Below are 23,461 nucleotides of genomic sequence, written 5' to 3'. Positions count from 1 at the left end.
GCAGAGTGAGGCAGCCTCCTCAGGTGGCCGGTGCTGAGGGGTGGAGAGTAGCAGGGAAGAGTTGGCAGACAGAGCTGTATGTGCCATGCAGCTTGCCCTAAGGCAGCTTCCTGCCCTGAGGTGTAACAGAGGCTGCTTATAGTAACATTGAAGTAAGTTTCAGCTTCCAGTCCGGTTGGCTTTTGCACATGGATCGGGAAAAGGTGCCATCTTGCCCTTTGACTTGGACAGCAAACTGGATGTTATGCATGGAAAATGGGTAACAAAGAAAAGCATATGTATGCTTATGCTTCGTACAGGAGTACCTTCACACAGCAAGTGATACCCCCACCCCCCATGGCAGGATGAGCTCAGCTCTTCTGTCCCCGCCCCAAACAACACACACACACACCTGGATCCAGCAGTCTCCCCATTAATGCTTCAGGTGAGCTGCCCACTTTGGTTTTCAAGGAGTTTGTGCATTTGTTCAAATGCCTGTTGGGTGCTATTTACTGTACTGTTCTTAAAAAGCAGGTAGCTTTATTATTTATACAAGGGTGAGGTTTAATTTCTTGTGAAAATCAGAAGGTTTCACCTAAGTTTAATCTTGGGGGAAAGATGACCCACGTACCAAAATGCTGTGAGTTTGATTCCACAACAGATTCACTGCTAAAATTAACAGATATGTGTACACTTCCTTATTTGCACTTGGTCAACCTGTATTAAAATTAATGGAGGCTAAGACTATCAGTGTTAACTGGTCATGATGGCTATGTTCTGCCTCTACTGTCAGAGGCAGTATGTTTCTGAATACCAGGTGCTGGGAAGTACAAGTGGGGCACTCAGGTCTCCCTTGTCTGTGGTTGGCCATTGTGAGACCAGGATGCTGGTCCAGCATCTTACGTTTTTAAGAGTTTATTCAAGGGATCGGGAAGAGTGAATAGTACCATCCTGATGGAGCTACTGTCGTAATAGGATGGTACCTCCTCCAGATGGATGTGAATAATTTCTGTCTGTCTGTCTTCCTCACGTCAAAATCTCACTGCATAGGGAAAGCTAATGTGTCCGTGAATCTTTGGATTAGAGTTGTAGGACTAGCAGGGAAGAAGAGAAAAAACAGAAGCACCATGTCGCATTTCAAGCAGTTCTCCCTATCTGTCTTTTTAGAAAAGTGCCCACATTTTGCTACCTGTTCTCTTCTTAACACATATGATGCTTGTTGGGTAGTCCATTTAGAACAGAGACAGGGAATCTGTGGCCTCCATATGTTATTGGACTCTACCTCTCATCAGTCCCAGTCTGCATGGGCAGAGGTCAGCAGGGATGGTGGGGCATGTGGACAGCCACAGATTCCCCATTCCTGACTATATTAGCTACTGCAAGGAGTATGCAAGGTGCTTTTGCGGAATGGTGAGTGGATGCTGGTAGTGGAAGAAGCTTGCAAAATAAGCTGTGTTCACAATTAAATGGGAAGATTCAAATCAAGTGCTTGTTTGTTACAGAAATATAACAATGACTGGTGGATAGGAAGATTAGTTAAAGAAGGCTGCGAGATTGGCTTCATTCCAAGCCCGCTTAGGCTGGAAAACATCAGGATCCAGCAGGAGCAGAAGAGAGGGCGTTTTCATGGAGGGTAAGATAAAAACACTTCTTTTACTCATAGACAAATCTGAGTGCAGCCTTTGTGTTATTAGCTGGTTTCGCCTTTTCAGTAAGTTATTCAGGGTGGCCTTTGTTTACTCAAGGTGAAGAGTGGAGATTTTGCAGTTTGGAAAGTGGCAGGAAAATTCACTGAAAATGTGGGGGTGAACGAGAGTTTAAATGCCAGGCAGGATGTATAAACACCGTTCAAGCAAATCGTCATGAGGGCTTATTATGAGGGAGCCAGCGTGGTGTAGTGGTTAAGAGTGGTAGTCTCGTAATCTGGTGAACTGGGTTCGCGTCTCTGCTCCTCCACATGCAGCTGCTGGGTGACCTTGGGTCAGTCACACTTCTCTGAAGTCTCTCAGCCTCATTCACCTCACAGAGTGTTTGTTGTGAGGGAGGAAGGGAAAGGAGAATGTTAGCTGCTTTGAGACTCCTTAGGGTAGTAATAAAGCGGGGTATCAAATCCAAACTCTGTTTCTCTTCTTATTATCATATAATCACCCCGCAAACAAATCAGAAGGAATGCTCATGAAAGACCTGATGTAGCCTAACCTCTGCATAACCTTTGTGTAGGCAAATCATGACAAATTCATAAAGAGAATTCCAGAGCAGAGAGGGAAATTCTCAGAATCAGTGCAATTCTTTTGCCACACAATTGGGGCCTAAGAAAATTGGCTGATTTGGTAGTCTTTGTAGAGAATTGTGTGTGACTGAATAATTAGAAGAATATCGAAAGATGATCTGTCCACAAATGTAACTTACTGACCAGAGAGTATGGAAACGATGAGATTAAAGGGGGCATAATTGCATTTCTCTGCCTTGTAGTTATTTTATTATAGTTTGTATGTGGATTCTTCATTTTATCAATTTCTTCTTCGCTTATCCTGATGCATATTTATTTAGTGTCTCTTTTTCCCTTATGGGAGAAAGAATGGACAGATAAATCTGTGTGTTCTTTAATAAAATCGAAACCCTATTGAGTATCATCCTCTGATTGCTCAACATATTAAATGGAGATTCTTCACAATGTAGGAAATCAAGTGGGAATTCTTCTTCAAGCCTTGGAGAAATGGTGTCTGGTACTTTTCGAGCTACACCCACTTCCACTGGTGAGTGTTAATATCTGTTAAAATGAAAAAATAAAAAAATTCCTTCCTGTAGCACCTTAAAGACCAACTAAGTTAGTTCTTGGTATAAGCTTTCGTGTGCATGCACACTTCTTCAGATACACACAAAGCTTATACCAAGAACTAACTTAGTTGGTCTTTAAGGTGCTACAGGAAGGAATTTTTTTATTTTGACTATGGCAGACCAACACGGCTACCTATCTGTAACTGTTAAAATGAAGTCACTTAAATTTTAAAGGTAACTTTGATTGTGGAGGCAGGACACCATCTATTGTGCAATCCTAGTTCAAACCTGCATTCATGCTAATAGGGTTACTGTGGGTGATGGAAGAAAGCGGCTGCATATATTGAATTAATTGCAGCTTTGAAGGATTTTTGAGCCGAGCTTACTGTTTATAAGGAGTAAATATAATAAATTTTAACTTGAGAAATAGGTATATCAAAATGGATATGTAAAGGGGGCAAAACCCAGTTACTGCAGCTGTTTTGCTTTCTGCATAGGATACATCTTATAGCTGTTTTTGATCTGTTGCTGCTTTTGAATAATGCCTGTGAAAATAAACTTTGGTTGTAAAAATGGTCCTTGTTGGTTTGTGACCAATGAAAATGTTTTTACTGACTTCTAAGCAGGCCCTAGAGAAGTAGGCTTGCAGCTGAATTTTGCTTTATACTATATGGAATGTGCTGGTGCCCTTGAGACCTCCCAGCAGCAATGTGGGGGCTGCTTGTATCTGAGTAGATCATCATTTGGCTGTGGGCTGTATCTAAATGCCTCTGCTTTGTGGGTTCAGCCAACTGCATGAGTCTTTGTTACTGACATGCTGTTGGGGGGTGGGGAGAGACCCATGTGATTGTGCATGTGCGTGTGCGTGCGTGCGTGCACACAAACACACCACAGCCCAGGCTTGGGTCATTTAGATGCCTGCCTCACTGGATGTCACTGCATGTGACTAAGAGGAGATTTGAAGAGTACTACTACCTAACGCGAAGGAAACCCTTTGGTTCTAGATGAATTGTGGTGGAGGGTGGGATCCTGAACTGGGGATCCTGGGGTGAACATGAATGGAACGAGCAACTGAAATGCACTCATCAAACTAAACAATACTGCTTCTTCAGAAGGAAGTCAAGAGATGTGCAAATTCATTACTGTTAGCTTTTCTAATTGTTTCGGCTACTATCAGATGGAATTGCTGTTCAATGCATAGTTTGCATGCTGCGTGACTTTTTACATGGTTAAGCGAAGTAATATTTATTTATTTATTGATCTTTCAGCAAAACAGAAACAGAAAGTGGTAAGTATACAAACTCCCACCTTTTGCCCTGTAGAAATAGCATACAATATCCATTCAAGACAATACATTTATTGGACATGCCATTCTTGTTTTAGACGGAACACATCCCACCCTACGATGTAGTACCATCCATGAGGCCTGTTGTGCTAGTTGGCCCCTCGCTAAAAGGCTATGAGGTAAACATTCCCGTTAGTTACTATTAAACTCTTTGCTTGGTCCGCCCTTCACAACCCTCTTTGCTGCTCCCCCCCCTGAACCATTCAAGTACTGGGTGGGTGCTGCTGCTGCTGCTTTTGAATGAGAACCAGGCTCAGTTCCCTATAAGCAATTAACCACCTGCACATGGTTAATTACCCAAAATGCACTGCTCTGGCCTATGGATTTCCATCTACATTCCTGGTAGGACCATAGATCTATAAAATCTAAAGTGGGGCGACTGCTCACATCTGGATTGCCAGAAGTGGACCACCAGTTCCCACAGCTTTATTCCCTGATCTGATCACTCTGCCTGCTCTTTTGGGGAGAAATGCCACCTTTTACTTTGGACAGAATAATATATGCAAAGTGAAACACATGCTTTAAGCTGCAGAGTAATACAACTTAGAGAACATGGTTTTTAAAAATTAAAATAAAACTAATGTTCTTATCTTGAGCTCCCTCCCAGGGCAGTTTAAAACCTGTTCAGATTGAATCTTGCACTGTGGGGTTAAAGGGTAGAAACCCTCTCATTTCTGCATATTGCCAACATAGTTTGGGGAGTGTTGTGAATATCCTTTTTATTTATGAGGGAAGCAGAGCTCTCGCTTTGGGGTATCTCATTTGCAAATGTTGGGAAGAGTCAATGTATTTAATTCCTTCTGTATAGCTAGAAAGTGGATTTGTCAGTTGAAGGAGATCTGACCAATGAGGGTATCCCATAGTTGAAATGTTCACACCAATGTAATGGGCATTGGCTGTTCACAAATGTCTTTACTTTCCAACTCTTTTCTTACCTCGGGCTTCTTTATCTCTGTTCTCAATCCTTCCTCAATATTCCTCATCCCTGAAAGGTGACAGACATGATGCAGAAAGCCCTGTTTGACTTCCTGAAGCACAGGTTTGATGGGAGGTGAGGAATAAAGTTCTCTTTCATGTTTCCTGCTCTGTACGAATGATTCCATCTGGAACTTCCATTTTGATTGCTTCCATTGTATGTGTCAACATAGTCCCCTAGCTCTTGCTTATATTCTTTCACTTAACCTTGGAACGCAGCCTTCTTAATTATTTGCATTAATTGTGTTGCATTACTACGTTCGGCTGCATAACTGCATAGATCTAACAACAGAATCAATCTTGAACCTGGATGAATTAATGCTAAAAGTTGAAATAGATGGAATGTAGTTGTCTTTCTTCTCAAGAAAAATTCAGTGCCCAACTTAGAGAAATCATTGTTGCCGTGCAATGCATAATCAAGGATCTAAAAAGTGACTTTTTCTACAGCAAATTAATTTTCTGTACATGTTAACGACCCACAATATTTTTAAAACAGAACCACAATATTTTTAAAAAGGTGGTGTAAAAAATTCAATTAGATTTATTTCAATTTGATTGATTTATTTTTAACATTTAAAAATCAATATACAAAAATGCAACATAAAAGGAGTATCATTAAAAACAAGGTGCAACATAAAAGCCAGTAAAACAGTATTATACTTGCTGAGAATAATGGTTGACCCCAAAATAGCTGGCCTGTCCCAAAGAGCTGCTAATTTGGAGCTGCCAGCTGTTCTCTGCTATTGTTTCATGGTATTTCAATCTGTCCAGGGTAAGGGTTCAAAACAGAGATTACATTACTAAGATTTCTTATTTGTAGGCAGATGAGGGTAAGAGGGAGACTTTTGCCCCCTCGTGAAGCGATAATGGATGAGTAAGAACATAAGAGCCATGCTGGATCAAGCCACAGGACCGTCAAGTCCAACCTCCTGTTTTCACAGTGGCCAACTAGATTTTTTAAAAATTTCATTTTTGGTTGCCTTTTGCATGAAAAATGACCCAAAGCAACTTGCAAGGTAATACGTACATTAAAAATGAAGTATAAAAAACCCAAAACAAGGAAAACACATCCTGTATATAGGCATACAACCCACTCCACTAAAAAGTGAGCAAGAAAGAGGCCACAAATATACCTAATACCTTTCAAACTAAGGTCCAAATAGGTGAAAATAAACTACTTTTTGACAGAAAAGTGGGCTTCTTTGCAGCTTATTACGCTTACCTATCAGTGTTGTGATTCTTGCACAAAATTTACAATACAGTGATGTAGGTGAGTGGAACTGAGTGTCTAGTTCCAGATGCCGCTATTTTTGTAAAGGGAGGTTTTTTCATGCCTAATTGCTACATACTTAATGGCTAGGCTGGACTTTAGCCTATAAATGGCTGCTCTACATAATGTGCACTCTTGTCAGCCACATTTCCTGCTTTTCGCTGCTTCAGTCAAGCTTTTACTTTCTCCAAAAGATTCATTTGCTCACTGCTTTTGCTATCTGAATGATTCTTGGTCGACTCCATAGTAATTTCACAAGCACACTTCTTGGCAAACAGCAGGAAACATCTGGAAGAAAGATGTGCAGGGAATAGTCACAATCATAGATGTTGATTTTATTTTACTTTACTTTACAACTTTCTTCTCATCAGAGTGACATATTGGTGGTAAAAACATTATTTGGCAAGGCCTTATTAATCTCCCAGGTAATGATGGGTGAGCAGTTCTGAATGGTTTGAACTTGAGCAACGCGGGTGCACACACATTAAAATAAATCATTTTGGAAGATGCACCCATTCTAAAGTTTGAGCCCATTGTATTTGCCCCTGACCTTATCAGGATTCAGTGGTAATCCAGTCTCAGTATCTCATCTTGGAGCCCCTCTCCTGCTGCTTGATCTCCTTCCTTTACAGTTATCTTGGAGTAGCAGTGGCAGCTGGGGCTCAAAGTGGGGGTCCTGTTAACCCCTAGACACATACCTGCATGGTAACTGTGGTGGCCAGCAAATAACAACAGCTTCCAGGCCAGCGTCAAGGTTCCTGGTTGACATGGTTCCTGCTAACCAGCATCTGGAGGTGGCAGGAAACATAGGAACTATATAAAGGCATCGGTAACCATGGTTTGAAATGCATTCCCCGTGCTTTCTGGTGGTCCTAGATGCTGCTGCATTTGTGCACCAGTGTTAAAGGTCTACACCTGGGGTCTAACAGACGTAACACTGTGGTTTCTTGTTGCTACTGCTACCACCAAACAAGGGAGAGCTGTGTGGTTAGTGCTGAGCATAATGTAGGGCAGGGCAAGCCTGTGGGAAAGCCTGAGTGATGGCAGAATTTGGGGTCTCAAATGTCTGTGATGCCCTGTTAATCCATGAGTTCACCATACAGAACCCTCTAGTTAAAAATTCTGGTGGCAACAGTACTCATGGGCAATTTTCTGGTAAACATAGATGTATGCCATTGTCCCTCAGCATTCAGTATTTTCTGCATCAGGATGCAGCCAAGATCAGCTGATCATACATCACATGTACAATGATTCCAGTGGAAATTGGAGAGCATTGTTGGTGTAAGTTCCTGAATGCATTCAAAACTGGGAGCAACAGCTATAGATGCAGCGGTGTTCATGGGAGCAACAGCTATAGATGCAACGGTGTTCATTTGTTTTGTTATATATAATACAAGAGCTAGCAATATTAATTATTGTGTCAGCTATTTTTAAAAAACCAGACTTTGGAAACTAGAGGCCTTTAAATGGTAATGGCATCTTGTTTGTTTGTTTCACAAGGCTTATATACTGCTTGATTGTAATAAAGCCTCAAAGCAGCTTACAAAAAGAATTGAACAACATTATCTGCAAAAACAATAACAACCTACCTAAAGCATTCATAAAGTAATTTCTAAGCTGCCATTTTGTTGGATTTATTTCAGCCAAAGCTTTCCTATTAAATGTTTAACACACTTAAAAAACTGATTGTGAAACTCAAAATAACTTTAATTGCAACCTGGCACATGACTACCTATCGGATGTTGAGAAAATTTAAACAGTGTACAGAACAAAGTGCTGAGGGCAGCCAATATTTGCTCAGTAGTGAGAAATAAAACTGCTGCTTGAGATGGCAGTGCCCAGAAAAGAGTGTGTCCTCTGTTTGCTTCAAAAGCACCGAACAGAAAACCATCCAAGCAAACAGAAAACAGCCATTTTCCACTGAAGCTGAGATGCATTTTAATTGATATGTGCTTGGTCTGAAACAATTTTAGAATGGTACATCTTTGTCTATATACTAACAGCAAAGATTATCTGAATGTAGCCTTATGTAGTCAAAAAAAGCACCACCAATGCATGAGGAGAAAATACCAGCAGGCTCAGAAAATGCCCAAGCTTTGCATAAGTGTGTGTGTGTGTGTGTGTGTGTGTGTGTGTGTGTGAGAGAGAGAGAGAGAGAGAGAGAGAGAGAGAGAGAGAGAGAGAAAGAGAGCGGGAGGAAGAGGGAGGGAGGGGGAGAGAAAGCAATTAAAGGAGGGGGTTGTAAACATAAGAACAGCTTAGGGGTCCTTGAATTCTGACTGATGGCTGAGAGAAAGAAAAATGGAAGGCTGGAGACAGGAAGGAGGAATAAAATGGAGAAGCAGCTAGAACCCCGGACACGACCACTCCACTGTGTAACAGTGCAGTTGTTGCTGCACTGTAACTCCCATCAGCCCCAGTCATCTTTGCCAATGGTGAGGGATGATGGGAGTTGCAGTCCAGCAACATCTGGAGGGCCACAGGTTCGCCATGAGATAATGTAGGTGAAGGCCTATACAGTGCTACCTCAGGTTAAGTACTTAATTGGTTCTGGAGGTCTGTACTTAACCTGAAACTGTTCTTAACCTGAAGCACCACTTTAGCTAATGGGGCCTCCTGCTGCTGCCACGCCGCTGGAGCACGATTTCTGTTCTCATCCTGAAGCAAAGTTCTTAACCTGAGGTAATATTTCTGGGTTAGCGGAATCTGTAACCTGAAGCGTATGTAACCTGAAGCGTATGTAACCCGAGGTAGCACTGTAAGCACTAGTGTGTAATAGCAGTGATATGAGGGAAATGAGGATTGTAGGATTCGTGTTAAATGTTATCTCCTCCCATCCCAGCATAGACTTTGTTGTTCAATCAAGTGAAACCTTACCTGTCTTCTGTCAATAAAATACTTGGTTTGCACAGCATTTCCAGTGATAACCAGGGCTTTTTTTTTTAAAGCTGAAACTCACTGGAACTCGCAGGTGGGCGCCATTCCCATTATAAGAGAACAAGGGAGGCGTTCATGGTGAGAGCTGGCACCTCATTTTCTAGAAAATAGCACTGGATAATCCAATCAGAATAGCGCTGTTGTGGAGCATCAGCTTTGTTGGCAGAAGGCCCCAGGTTCAGTCCCTGGCATATCCAGGCAGAACTAGAAATGACCCCAGTGGTTTTCAACCCTCTTTTGGTTGAGGAACCCCCTGCAACATGTCATGATGTCCTGTTAGACCTCCAAGGCTGTCTCCCTCCCTCACACACAATAAGTCATCTAAATCAGTTGTGTCATATACCCTGCCTGCTTTGTCACACAACACAATCTTTGGACTATTCAGCACTGAAGGCTACAAGATGTGGCAGGAGACTAGATCACACTATGTTGTTACTCATGGACACTCTCATTGTTGGAGGGACGGGTTATTGGCCAAGACAAGAGCGGGGAAATGAAGTTCCTAAGGTGAGAGATTTTCAAATTTCACTGAACCATTTTGGGATGTTTGTGGGACTCTTCCAGTTAAGAAGCACAACACTGTGTTCTGTAGTGTGTTTTATGACCCAAATTTGAAATGCACTGGGCTGATAATTTATTTATTTTGTTCACCCTTGGGATTTCATCTTTCCCCTTTCATCTTTCTCCTCATCTTCCCAGCTGAGGTAATTAATATATTGTGTGTGAGGAGGACACTAGCTAAACTTGTGCTCCCTATCTTTGAATGAAGTTCTGAAAACCCCTAAAAAGTAGCGTCAGTGGTTCCACAATCCTCTCTCACGTATGTCAGGCTAGTTTTGTTTGTACACCTTCCTCTGATGCAGTTAGACCAGCAGCCAACCCACTAGGTCTTAAAACCATGCCAAGATCTGACAGGGCCTTATGAAACACTTTTTTCAAAACAGAATTTATCCACATATTTTTACCCTGTCATTCTGTACCTAAACATATGAAGGAGGAATGATATATTCCATGACAAGCTGGAAAGTTTTTGAACTGAGTTTCTGAGGGAATACCTGAGTCCAACAGTTCTTACTCTGAATATGTTTCCTAATGCAAAATGTTAACACCACATGCACAACATGCGCCCAGCTGTGCGAGTATCAAAGCCCTTCATAACCATCAGTAGTAGCTTCATACTGTGAATTCTTGCATTTCAGGAAGCTCAGACTCCCCCCCCCCTTTGAAAAACAATGCTGCTGTTTCTGGATTATCATTGAAAATCATTTATTTCAATAGCAGAGCATTAGGCCTTGGGATATTTCCAAGCCTTTGGGTCAAATATTGGTACTGGTGAGGGCCGTGCTGTGTCCTTTGTGTGTGTATGGGGAGGTATACACACACAACTGGAATATTGATGTGGTCTGTGGCTTCACGAAACAGCTTGAACAGGAAAGCTGGACTAGAAATGTAAACAAGATGTGCTGGTTATCTTCATAAAATGGAGATCCTGCCAACCTTTTTCTGAGCCTGGCACAATTTTGGAACCCTGCCACTTCTCACTTTTTGGAACACAAATCTCTTGTGTAGCTGAAGGACACTTTGGCTGTAGGTGGAGAATCCATGTTTTTTTAAATTGCTGTTCCATAAGGGGCATTTATGGGACGCAGGTGGCGCTGTGGGTTAAACCACAGAACCTAGGACTTGCTGATCAGAAGGTTGGTGGTTCGAATCCCCGCTGTTGTGGGTAGCTATATCCTGGGGTAGTTCTGAATCCATTAGCTCTTCAGGGTCACTGGTAGTGTGTGACTACTGGAGGGTTGTGCCCTGATGTGGCAACCAAAGTTGGCAAAATTGCTCTGATCCCCCTCTGAGGAGACCCCAATCAGGTTTAAGGTCTGAGCAAAGCTGAATCCAGACTGGCTTTTACCAACTTTGCTTGACACACCAGTTGTGTCCCCTTACAGGAATGAGGTGATCTGGTTACAGTTGTCCCACGCCCTGGTAGCATCTAGGTAGACTTGATAAATGTCGTGCATTATACGTGAGGCTGCTCTGAAAAAAGGTGCCTGGAAACTTCAGCTGGTTCAAAACATGGGAGTCTGGATCTTAACTGGTCTTAAAAGTAGGTATGGGGGAGAAATTCATTCAGTCCATTTGCCAAACCTTCCAGAACCAGTACATGAACTGTAACACAGCATTTCCTTGACATTCACCATTATCTAAATTTTGTGATGCAATTCTGCAACCAAATAAAACGTATAAAAATGATTTTTTTATTTATTTCACAAGATATCATTTGATTGTAATCAACCCCCCTAGTACTTTATGAAAAGAATAAAACAAGAAAATTATCCAAAAACCCCGTTAAAAACAAATATTAAAAACAATTCAAAAAGTACACATGCAAAATGTATATTGATGAAAAGAACATACAAAAATGTATTGTATTAGAAAAAATTGCTTGCAAAAATGCATATTTTGGGGAAAACGTGGATCAAAATGTGTATGAATATCCATGGGGGCCCTTCCAACTCCACAATTCTGTGATTCAGAACTTCTCAAAAATTGAGAAACTGAAGTTGGCAGATTTGCCCACCCCTACTTATAAATAATCTTATATTTTCAGATCTTTATCGGATCCCAGTTTGTTTCCAGGCACAAAACTACTTTTGATTCATAAATTCCTATTGTTAACTCCTTTGCTATTTTATTGCGGATCTTTAATTGAACTTGAAAGCTTCCTTTTAGACTTTTAACAATAGAAATGCATCATTGTAAGTTCTTTAGGGGCAGTCATTTTTGTCTTTGGTCTTGTGGTTTTATTGTATCTGTTTTAAACTGAGTGCTGCCCTTTTACCGATGGGTGGTTGTAATGTGTATGGGTTGCTCTTGCGTAAGTTGCCGCCTCTCCAGGCTTTGTTGCCTTGCTAAACCTTTCAGTCTGGGCAGCCCTTCACTTCATGGCTGCCTCAGTCGCTAGCAGAATCCGTCAGTGGGCGTTTCTTAAATCTTTTCCAACATAAAAGTTGTTTGACACCCATTCTCCTCCTACTCTCTCTGCGCGGAAGTCTTCTGCGCAGGGTGGGCGTGGGTAGCGGAGGACCCGTGCTCTCCCCGCTGGTGTCCGGTGAAGAGTCCTGGAGCCCTCTCGCCGATTCCCCCATCAGCCCCTCTGTATCCCTGGTGTTGCGCTGATTGGCTTCCCCATCTGCGGAGCTGCCTCTCTCCCTGCTGGGCCCTTCTCCAGCATCATTTGAGAGCCTTCCCTCCGCCTCTAGCTCCGATGTCAGTTCCCTGACAGTGGTTTATGAATGGACTTAAAGTAAGCCTGAAGCTGGTGACACATCCTCAAGCTTCCTTCTTACCATTAGTGGGTCCTGTTCTGGTTGTTGTTGTTTTTTAGAAATCATGCATTTCTTGTTCAAGGGGTCAACTGATTTCACCCTTCCCATGTTAGCTACATGGATCTCTTTGTTGGTGCAACAGACTCCTTGAGTTACCTTCTTTGGACCAAAATGTCAGATGCAACTAAAGTTGTGTGTGGTTGTTCTGGCTCCCATATTTCCCAGCATAGGAGCAGGGACCTGTCAATTAGGCCAGCTCCACTGGTCTTCATGTGAAGAGCATGAGTGACTGCAGTGACAGAGCACTGTGCATAAAGGAGGTTCCTTTCAACCTAGAATGCTGATAGTGCAGGATTTTGGGTCATGCAGAATCTTCTGTGCATGCAGTTGGCTGTTCTCTTTGCATGAAAGGTGATGGACTACTTGACACATCCTTGCTCCTATGCTGATGAACAGGGGAGCAACCGCCCCTGAATGGGGATGAAGTTTAGTCTAATCTGACTCCCAAATGTGTTTGTGTCACCAGGAGTTGAGGGACTATGGAGAAAAGCTTATGACCAGAGAATCTGTTGCTCCTCCTTGCTCTGCCATAGATCAGAAAAGTATAAGTACAGTCATACATTGGTTCTTGAATGGCTTAGTTGTCGAACAAATCAGCTCCAGAACGCCACAAACCCAGAAGTCAGTGTTATGGTTTTTTAACATATTTTGGAAGCCGGACGTCCGACGCGGCTTCTGCTTGAGTGCAGGAAGCTCCTACAGCCAATCGGAAGTCTTGCCTTGGTTTTTGAACAGTTTCAGGAGTCGAATGGACTTCCGTAACAGATTAAGTTCAAGAACCAAGGTTCCACTGTATAGCAGAATATTCTTGCGCACATGCATACACACACACACACACACATAAATATGGAATACTCTTGCATACAAGTTTTCCAGTTTTTCTCTTTGCATAGCCAAGGTGGCACGAACCCGCCCTTCAGAGGTGATCATTGTTATGTAGGCACTTGTCAGATGAAACATTTCTGCAGCTAAATGCGTCATCTCTTTGAATTCTCTCACGGTTGAGGTGTTGGCTCTCGTTGGCACCCTCGCACTCCCCTCTCCCGAAGTTCTGAAATAATCTTATATCTCTGCAGCTTGTTGCATGGCTTTGGAAACAGGCATTTATATTAAGTGTGGAACACAGAGCAGGTGTTCTGTCACTGCTGCTGTCAGATGTCTTTCAGTACAGCATATGACTATGGTAACTGGACGTCATTGTTTTCCTATAGGAAACCATGGCAACTGTCAATGGCAAGTCAAGGGTTGCTATGAATAAATCCTTTGTGGAGCATATTTTTGTATCATACGTGGAAGATACTGAGGAGCATCATTACCAACAAGTATCAGCTATATCTGTTTGGCACAAAAGAAGAAATGAAAGATCATCCTAAGAGGGTCTGATTTCTCCTTTCTACTCTACAGAGTAGCATTTCTTTCATACTGAGGGCCCTCAAGCTGTGTGGGTGGGATTCAACTTTAGTTTTGCCCATTGAAATTAATGGATCTAACATAGTCATTCTAATTAATTTCAGTGGGTCTTCTTTGAGTAAAACTTAGTTGAATACCACCTCATATCTTTATCTGAATATTCATTTGTTTGAAGAATGGTGAAGGTAAATAATAATCAAATAATAATAATATCTGCATCTTGGAACATGGTGACAAATCCCTTATCACGTGTTCCCATCTGTAGGGGAGAAAATACAAATTTAGTGGCTCAGTCAACACAAGAAGCATAAACTTGATTTGTCAGAAAAGGGTAGGGATGCAGCAGTGATACATTTTTCTTTTCTTTTTTATGAAAAAGGTTTAATCTGACACACAGTGACAATGGCAAATGGGATTTTTTAAAGGAGGAAAGGGGTGAGGGAGGAAAATGATCAGAAGATACTAGACGCAGTTACTGCCCATACCAATCATAGGGAAGGCTTGTAGTTCCTTAGAGAGGTACATGCTTTTGCATGATGGGGAGGAGGCACCAAGAATTGTTCAACAATGCCAGGTCAGAGGCTGCATCACAAGCCTTTGACTGAACAGCCATAACACATCACACTCAAAACTGCTGATCTGATTGCATCCTCACAGTTTAAACTGATGGAACGGAGATATTTACGGACCGGCATCTCCAAGTCTAGACATTCAAGATGTAGCTTAATTCCAACTATTTTAATAGAATATGCATCCAAGTGATGTATTTAGGGTAAAATAGAAGCATTGTGGAATAGAAATGAGTGAACAATAATGTTTTTTGGTGTTCTGTAAATCTTGTCTGTCTGTGTTGTTATTAAGTCTTGGGGTTTGTTTGTTTGTTTGTTTTGTTTTGTTTTTGTGGGCGGGGTATAAATAATAAATTGTTGTTGTTGTTTTGCGTGGTCTTCCGTACATAAAGATCTACTGTAATAGAAGTCATCTTTTAGAATTTTGACTTGTCTGCCTCACCAACACTTTAATTTGTGGATAAGCAGCAGCTGGCATGCCTGGTTTTTCTGGTACATAACGTAAAGTTTACAATGTAAACGGCAATGCACCACAATTTTTATTCTGAAACCTTGACCGAAGTTATTTTATACTCTGTTTTTCTTTGTAGGATATCAATAACTAGAGTGACAGCTGACATTTCTCTTGCTAAGAGGTCTGTTCTAAATAATCCAAGCAAGAGGGCAATAATTGAGCGGTCAAACACCAGGTCCAGTTTAGGTAAGACCTTAGTAGAAGTACCGTACATAGTGACACTTGTGTATGGAGGTTTTTGTTTGTTTGTTTTTACGGGTGTCCAGTTGTTGTCCTACTGACTTTCTTGCCCTTCAGAGGGAGAATGCACAAAACTTGCTTGCCTCTGCCACAGCCTGGCTACTGCTTTTTTAAAAAAGGTTTTCTAAAGCTCTGTATAGGGGGTTAAGACCATATTGTCACCTCTCAAGAACTAGCGAGCAAAGTTTCATGTTTGCTATGTAAGTGTATGCTTAGCATCAGCTTGAGAAAGGTGAAATGTTATTGTGCGTTTGTTCACAACGGTATAAAGTTTATGAACCTTTATATTGTAAACCACCTTGTGATCTTTGGATGAATAATGAATAAAATAAATAATAATAAAATATATGGAAATTTTATGAAGAACGTGTCAAAGGTATTCCTAACTTCAAGCACACCGGCACTAGAACTGATAAATAAAATTGGCATTGCGAGAGATTGGAGGGTCCAGAGCTTGGTTGGTTGCAGTGTGGTTTGATTGTATGTGTGAGACAGGGAGGGATTGTGGGGTCAGATAAGCCCTATTGATTTGTATGCTGCTGTGGGGGATAGATCATTGTCTTGTTGGGCTGTGTATATGATAAAGGGGATCCACACGGGGGTGAAGGCATCCTCCTTTGCTTGGCCCCATGCCAGTTTAAGTTTGTTGGTTAACTTTTCTAGTAGGGCGGTTTCCCATATATTTCGGTACCAGTGGTCTATGTTCGCTCCCGATGGGCTTTTCCAGGGTCTAGTTACATTTCTAGCTGCTTTTCCTTGTTTGTTTGTTTTGTAACACAATAAAATATTCAGTAAAAACAAATTTAAAATAAATAAATAAAAATGACAAGGGACCGTAGGTTTTGAAATGGCAAATTCAGTTATTTCAACCTGTTTTTCGAACGCGTCAATGATGGTATCTCCATTTTTCATTTTGCAGCGGAAGTACAGAGTGAGATCGAGCGTATTTTCGAGTTGGCACGATCCTTGCAGCTGGTTGTTCTAGATGCAGATACAATCAACCACCCAGCACAACTTATTAAAACGTCCTTAGCGCCGATTATTGTCCATGTTAAAGTGTCATCTCCAAAGGTAACATACATTTTGTGTGTGTGTGTGTACAAATTTATAGATTTGTCTTTAAAATATGTCGTCTTGAATACACTTCATATTCTTCCCAAAAGAACGCTCCTCCTTTTTATGCTATTGTCCTTTAAAACATACATTGAGGAAGTTAATGTAGCACTAAGTAGGGTGTGCGTTCAGGGAATGAAGTCCACTTGCACAACAGGATGTTTGCACACCTTTCTCCCTGCATGCCTCCTGCACACGCTATATATTCAGGGGGTTCCCCCACCTCTCCAAAGTGGATTTAGGGTGTTTCAGGGGTTAGGGGGAAGGAGTGAAGTCCCATTTCTGTGTTTCTGCATATGCAAAAACTTTGTTGAATCTTGACCTAAACTTTTGTGTGTCGCCAGAAACTTGCTGATCGTGTGCGGCAACTGAGTATCATAGGATGTTCACCTCCCTTCCGCTCCCACAAAAACGCCTCTGTTTACCTTGCATTCTGCTTGTGCTTGGCAGAGCCTTGACGGTCACTATGTGAAGTGGGCTTCCCAGATAACTGTGGAGACGTGAGCTCCTAATCAGGCCAGAGAAACAGAATTTTTGCTGCTAATGATGGTTGGGACAGCCATTTCAGTTCCTTTTTTTCAGGTCCATATATCTTTACTCCACTTTTTTTTCTGTCTTAATTTTGCCTTTTCTAGGACAAGAGCTGTGGCCCATTCAAACATTATAGTACCCAACCAGGAGGCTAATGAAAAATACTTCTGACTCTACACTGGAATTATGTTTGTAAGCTGCTTACCAATGTAGCCCGTCCTTAGGGTTTGCTAGCATGGTGGGTATCCATGCAATTGGGCTGATCCAAAATAGTTAAGTAACTTACAATCATTTTAAACCTATAAGGAATTGTTGCCACGAGGAAGCATTACTTTATCCCTATGTACTTGACATGTTCCCCACTAACATTAGAATGTATCTTTTCGTTTGCTAGCAAAAACACCCTCCAGATGTTGTTGGACTGCAACTCCCATCATCCCTGACCAGTGGCCATGCGGGCTGGGACTGATGGGAACTGGAGTCGAACAGCAGCACCTGGAGGACCACAGATTCCCTATAGATAATGGCTGACAGGTACACAACCTCAGCTGTCCGTACCACGATATATACAGTAGCCACTCACACAGTGACATCACAAACCCGTAGTTTAACAAGTGGAAGCTGATATGCCTCCAAAATTTACCTCCTTGCTATGCAGTCTGAAAGTAGTCTGATGCTTGTTTTCTCTTCTTTCAGGTCCTGCAGCGACTGATCAAATCAAGAGGAAAGTCACAAAGCAAACACCTGAATGTCCAGTTGGTTGCAGCAGATAAACTTGCACAATGTCCTCCAGTAAGTAAAGGACCGGGAAAGATTTTCACTTGGTGCACATTTTTCATGACGCATCAATTCACACATTAGCAAAAGCTGTTGTATTGATGTAACATTGTTTTAACAACGGTACCCATCCTTACGGAACGGGCTATAAATAGCAGGTGATCCTGAATGTGTTAGAAGGGAGGTCACAAGTCTCACGAAGAGAAGCACTCATCTTTCCACCTCCTCCCATTGTTCATCATGCTTAGTGATGTGCTAAGGCATCTAGGGTTACAGTGACAACCCACTTCTTTTCCACCCAGTCCTGGAGAAATTGGCACCACTAGAATAAAAGACCTCTCAGGTTTACATTACGAGGTCCAGTGTATTGCATTTCTGTCACCGAATCATTTTCCAGTGATTTGTGCTTGTTGAGCTGAAGGGAAGGGAAAACCCATGCCTGCTGCTGAAATAAATTAAGGTCAAAAGCAAGCATTAATTGTGTGCCATACACTTGCTCATTATGTTGTGCAGTTTAGCAACAATCCATTTGCAATCAAAACATTTGAATTGAATAACGGCATCTCCCCCACCCCCGTTTTCTTACAAATGAATAATTTTCACTTACAAACTTGTGTCCAGACAGTCTTTTCCCACTCTGGTTTGTGATGGACTCTGAGGCTATGAAAAGGTGGGAGATGCTTTTTAGTGGTGGAGGAGACCGAAACGGGCGAGAGGAACAAATGAAAACTGTCAAAGTTGACAGTGTTTGCAAAGACTTCTGGGTGATATTCAACTAAGTCATATACTCTAGAGTTGGACCTATTGAAATCAATGGGCCCACTATGTTGGCTATCACCCTCCATTGTCTAGCTGTTCAGAGCTGAAAAGTTTGATGCCATGCTTTCTTCTGAACAGGAAATGTTTGATGTCATTCTGGATGAAAATCAGCTTGAAGATGCTTGTGAACACTTGGCAGAATATCTTGAGGCCTACTGGCGTGCCACACACACCACAAGTAGCACACCCATGACACCTTTGCTTGGAAGAAACCTAGGCTCCACTGCACTATCCCCTTACCCTACTGCAATCTCTGGATTACAGGTATGAATCCATGCTTTTGCCAGCAGTGCAGATCAGCTTCATGATGATGTATAAAGTGGTTCGTCCGTATCGAACCGTGGGATGGAAAGCCAACTGGCTTGGCCCCAGCCGGAGTGTCTCCCTTCTCAGCCTTGCCGCTGCAGAGATCTGTCAGTCATCCTCCTCCAACCTGCTTCCACGACACATGCTGCTGTGCATGCAAGAGCACACATTACTCAACAGAGTAAACACAGAACAGATCAGGCTTGAGGCGTGGATACTATACTAAACTACGCATTTATTATACATAAATCAGGACAAAGAAAAACATGGCCTCTCCCCTTGTTGTTTCTCTTGGAGAGAGAGGAAACAAAAGCAATACAGAGCGGATGTTCCACTCATGGGACTATAGTAATCTGTGCTGGAATGTAAACAGACATGTGGCATGTAACAATTCCACATATCTGCACCAAGGGTGGAATGGAATTTATCTATCATCTATCTATCTATCTATCTATCTATCATCTATCTATCTATCTATCTATCTATCTATCTATCTATCTATCATCTATCACACACATACACATTGGCCCCTGTGTAAATGCAAATAAAATAAAATAAATGTATGCACAACAGCTGCCCCACTGCCCCATACCTACAAATGAGGGTATTTCCATTACTTTGTGCACAGTATTATCTCATATTGGAAAGGGTGGGGACTCAAATGTGTGCACACCTCTCCACATTCAAATTCAAGTCCTCCACCCAGGGCTTGGGGATGTTCTCATTGTGTGTTTTCAGTAGCAAATGCTTCACTGGCAAACATTAGCAAAACAGAACCAATTGGGGCTGATCCATAAATGCATTCCTTGCAGTTCAGTCCTAGTAGTGTCGTGCGTTCAAGTGATACGGAAGTTCTGTTTAGCTAGCTGATCAGTCTGAGATGGCTCATTCCCGAAGACAAGTCGTCACCATGCTACAGTCAATGAGTAATGTATTTGGCCTTAGTCAAGAGAATAAGAAGAAAATTCAGTTAATTAAGTAGACTTCACATTGGGTAGTTTTGTTTGAATGCAACAGAATATCTATGATGCTAATGCTACTGTGCAGACATCAAGAGCAATGAACATAATTACCTTTGCATTTTTAGCATGAAAAATCTGCACAGAACGTTCTTAGAAGATAAGTGAGTTATATAAATATAAGCCACTAACTGCTGCTATAGTAAAGCTTGCTGAATAGTTTTCATTTATTTTTCATATGTTGACCAGTTCACAAAAGTTATAAGACGGAAATTCTCTCACATTTGCCTCGTTTCTCCCCAGAGGCAACACCTTAGCAAAATTCATTCATCTGTTTGATTTTTTTTTAAATGATGGATAAAATATTATTCCCATTATAAAAAGATTCTGACCATTTTTTTCCACAGGGATAGCTCAAAAACGGCTGGCCTTTGAAACTTCAAACGTGGCATGTAAATAGTCCTTAATGAGAAGTACGTGCTTTACTAAATTTGGAGAAAAATATGTCTTTTCAGTACGAGTTCTGTATGTTTGTAAATGCAAGACCAAGATGTGCACAGAGATCAATTTCACTAAAGAGCTTGGCACATTTGTGTGGCTTTTGATATGTGTACACTTTCCACTGTATGTCAGCTGAAGAGCTTAGCAAGTTAGCAACATTCCTGAAAATTAGATCAACAATCACTTTTTTCCTTATTATTATTACTATTTTTAAAATTTGTATGTCGCCCTTCATCTGAAGATCAAAGGCGGTTCACAACATAAAATACACTCGTATCACTATTGAAGTGCTGTCGTCCCGCCCCCCCCCCCATGCATGTATGCTGAAGTATCTAAATTTCAAATTTATGTTTGATTTTGTAAGGCCAGCTTTGTCACATGGTGTTGTTTCTGCTTAGTGACTGGTTGACTGTGTAAGCAACAATTTGAGTTTCGTGCACACATGCTTGTTTTTTTTATGTGAAAACGTTTCATTTTCCAGTGTCTTTGTGTTGGTAAGCCCCCTTTCTTGAACTTTGACGCTATGCAAATCCAAAAGGATGTGGACAAAGCAAATTATTTAGGCACATACCATTTAGGCATATATATATATATATATATATATATATATATATATATATATATAAGCTAGTATGTCTTGATCTGAGATATGTTGCAGTGACTGGTGACACAGTCTAAATAGGATTCTGCTAGGTGTAAGGGAGTCTAGATAAGGGCCCACTTTGTTTAAATGCTGAGTCAACTTCATCCATGCTAACAATGGGCTGGGACACTTCAGGAGCCGCATTTCAAGGTCTTCTGAGTAATTAACAGAGGAAGTTGCTACAGTGGGTATGATTGCATGAGGCTGAGGTTCAATTCTAGGCAGACCACAATAAGATTGTGTGGGTGTTCTACGTATTTAAACCAGTTTCAAGCCAGTATGACTAGTGTGGCTTCCTGCCATAGGACCTTGGGAACTCATTATATAGTTTTCCAAGGAAGCTAATGATCTCTGCAAAGAAAGTACTCTGACTACCTTGAAAAAAAAATGCCTACAGTATGCCTGCAAGCTGCTACTGACCATTGAATTGACTACAAAAATAACAGCTTAGCTATTTTACCCACTTCAATCCAGTGTGGAGAGTTAAACAGAGGGAAAGCAGCACCAGTGAAACATTCCAGATATCCGATGGTCTTAAATTTCATTGGGTAAAGTAGTTCATAAATAATAATAATAATAATAATAATAATAATAATAATAATAATAATAATAATAAATATTGATAAAGCCTATGAAGAATAGGATGAGAATTGCAATTGAAGGAAGGGTAAGCTCTATTAGTATATGCTGAACAAGAAAGGGTTACAAATAAAACATTGTAAATCAATGGGAGAAAAGTAGGCGACTTTAGAATTGCCCGCAATGGAAGTATAACTCAATATGCTTTTTAAGAGCTACATTTTGGAGGAGGTCTTATTTTGAATTTCCAAAAGATCACAGACTAAAAATACAAGTCTTAAAATTCCTCATCAGGCAATGTATCCTGAACCTGAATCCTGAGCCTCCTGTTGAGAATCCCTTCTCCCTGCCAAATGTTTTAAAATAATGTCGTATAGAAGACATCACGCTCCACTGTTTTCTCACATCAGCTTTGAAACCAGACTGTATTCCCAAGTATACAAAATAGCAGCCAAATGTCTCTTAAATGAATGATGGGAGCATATGGATTCTGAAGGCCCTCTCAGAACAAGAATGCAACTAATTCAGAAGGAGCAAAATGAAATTGTTTCTCCCAACTCCCCCCCACCCCTTTGTTGTTGTTTGTTTTAAAAAACCCTTGAATTCTTTACTATTTATAGAGCCAACGAATGAGGCATAGCAATCATTCTACTGAGAACTCTCCAATTGAACGACGGAGCCTAATGACCTCTGATGAAAACTACCACAACGAAAGAGCTCGGAAGAGCAGGAACCGCTTGTCTTCCAGTTCCCAACACAGCCGAGATCATTACCCGCTTGTGGAAGAAGAGTACTCCGACTCATACCAGGACTCCTACAAACCTCACAGAAACAGAGGGTCTCCTGGAGGATACAGCCATGATTCCCGACATAGGCTTTGAATACAAGAACCTGGGGGGAAATGGTACTTGTCCGTTGCCAACTTGCCATAACATAGCTAGGCCAAACGAATCAACTCGATTCGGCAGTTGCGGCATGGTTTTTACTATGCTTACAGGCTGCCGCCGTTTAATGCTATATAAAAAGGGGTGAAACATACAGATCATGCCCTTCATATGTTTAGGAAGAAGATAGTTTGCCCAGTCACTTTAGATGTGTTTTATTTCCAGTGTAGAGATTTAATTTTAGAATCAGTACCTTTTCTCTTCATTAGACACTATTAGACACATCAATTTGTAATTTAGGATTACCTGTTGAAGCGCATATAAAATGATTTCCTGCACTGGAAATTCCAAATGACCAGTTCCAGTTGGAACCAATTTATAAACCAATTCCTGTTGGAATTTGGGCGAAATTGACTGGAAAGTCAACCTGAGCATGTTGCAGTCAGTTTAAAAATAAAATAAAATAAAATAATGAACAATAATGAAACCATTATAAGCAAAATAAATAAAAGCTATAGAACTTGTTTATCAGAAGGTGAATTTATATAGATAGATAAATACGGATAAAAATAAAACAATTTTAATGTATTTATTTCAGATTAACCAAATGTAAGCAGTCAATAGTGCCAAAAACGATGAGCAGTGTGCAGCAGTTAGACTACTAAACGAGTGCAGCAGTTAGACTACTTTCCAGTTTAAAGTGATCTGTATGGGATGAGTTTTTTCTCTCTCTCCTCCCAGCATATGCATTGCAGCAAACTGTATGATGTCGATAGTTTTTTTGCATTTTGCTAATGACAATATAGAACTATTTCAGGAACTTTAAATAAACTAGGAGTGAAGAAGCCTAACCATTTTTAATGTGGTGGTGGTGGAGGATGTGGGCACACATTCACTGTCCTGGAAACATGCTCCTTTAATCCCAGTCACACCTTCGAAGTGTGTG

The 23,461-nt window shown here is 41.2% G+C and overlaps 1 protein-coding gene across 3 annotated transcripts in view; it reads left to right on the top strand.

The window, feature by feature from the left end:
* The window catches only part of CACNB4 (calcium voltage-gated channel auxiliary subunit beta 4), a 129,565-nt gene extending 106,414 nt beyond the window's left edge, over positions 1-23,151 (top strand). For 2 of the 3 annotated variants that reach the window (XM_081187575.1, XM_081187576.1), the window contains 10 exons: positions 1,482-1,612; positions 2,659-2,735; positions 4,026-4,045; positions 4,141-4,221; positions 5,095-5,153; positions 15,240-15,349; positions 16,323-16,474; positions 17,744-17,839; positions 18,722-18,907; positions 22,252-23,151. In XM_081187575.1, the coding sequence (XP_081043701.1) occupies positions 1,482-1,612; positions 2,659-2,735; positions 4,026-4,045; positions 4,141-4,221; positions 5,095-5,153; positions 15,240-15,349; positions 16,323-16,474; positions 17,744-17,839; positions 18,722-18,907; positions 22,252-22,512 (1,173 nt within the window). In that variant the 3' untranslated portion in view covers positions 22,513-23,151. Of the gene's footprint in view, positions 1-1,481; positions 1,613-2,658; positions 2,736-4,025; positions 4,046-4,140; positions 4,222-5,094; positions 5,154-15,239; positions 15,350-16,322; positions 16,475-17,743; positions 17,840-18,721; positions 18,908-20,315; positions 20,382-22,251 lie in introns of all 3 variants that reach the window. The other variant, XR_014006280.1, reaches the window with a different exon arrangement.
* Positions 23,152-23,461: the final 310 nt, after the last annotated feature.

The sequence above is a fragment of the Podarcis bocagei genome, assembly GCF_964188305.1.
Source record: "Podarcis bocagei genome assembly, chromosome: 1".
NCBI classification, from domain to species: domain Eukaryota; kingdom Metazoa; phylum Chordata; class Lepidosauria; order Squamata; family Lacertidae; genus Podarcis; species Podarcis bocagei.
Note: the sequence above shows the minus strand (reverse complement) of the source record. Positions and strands in the feature narration are given on the sequence as shown.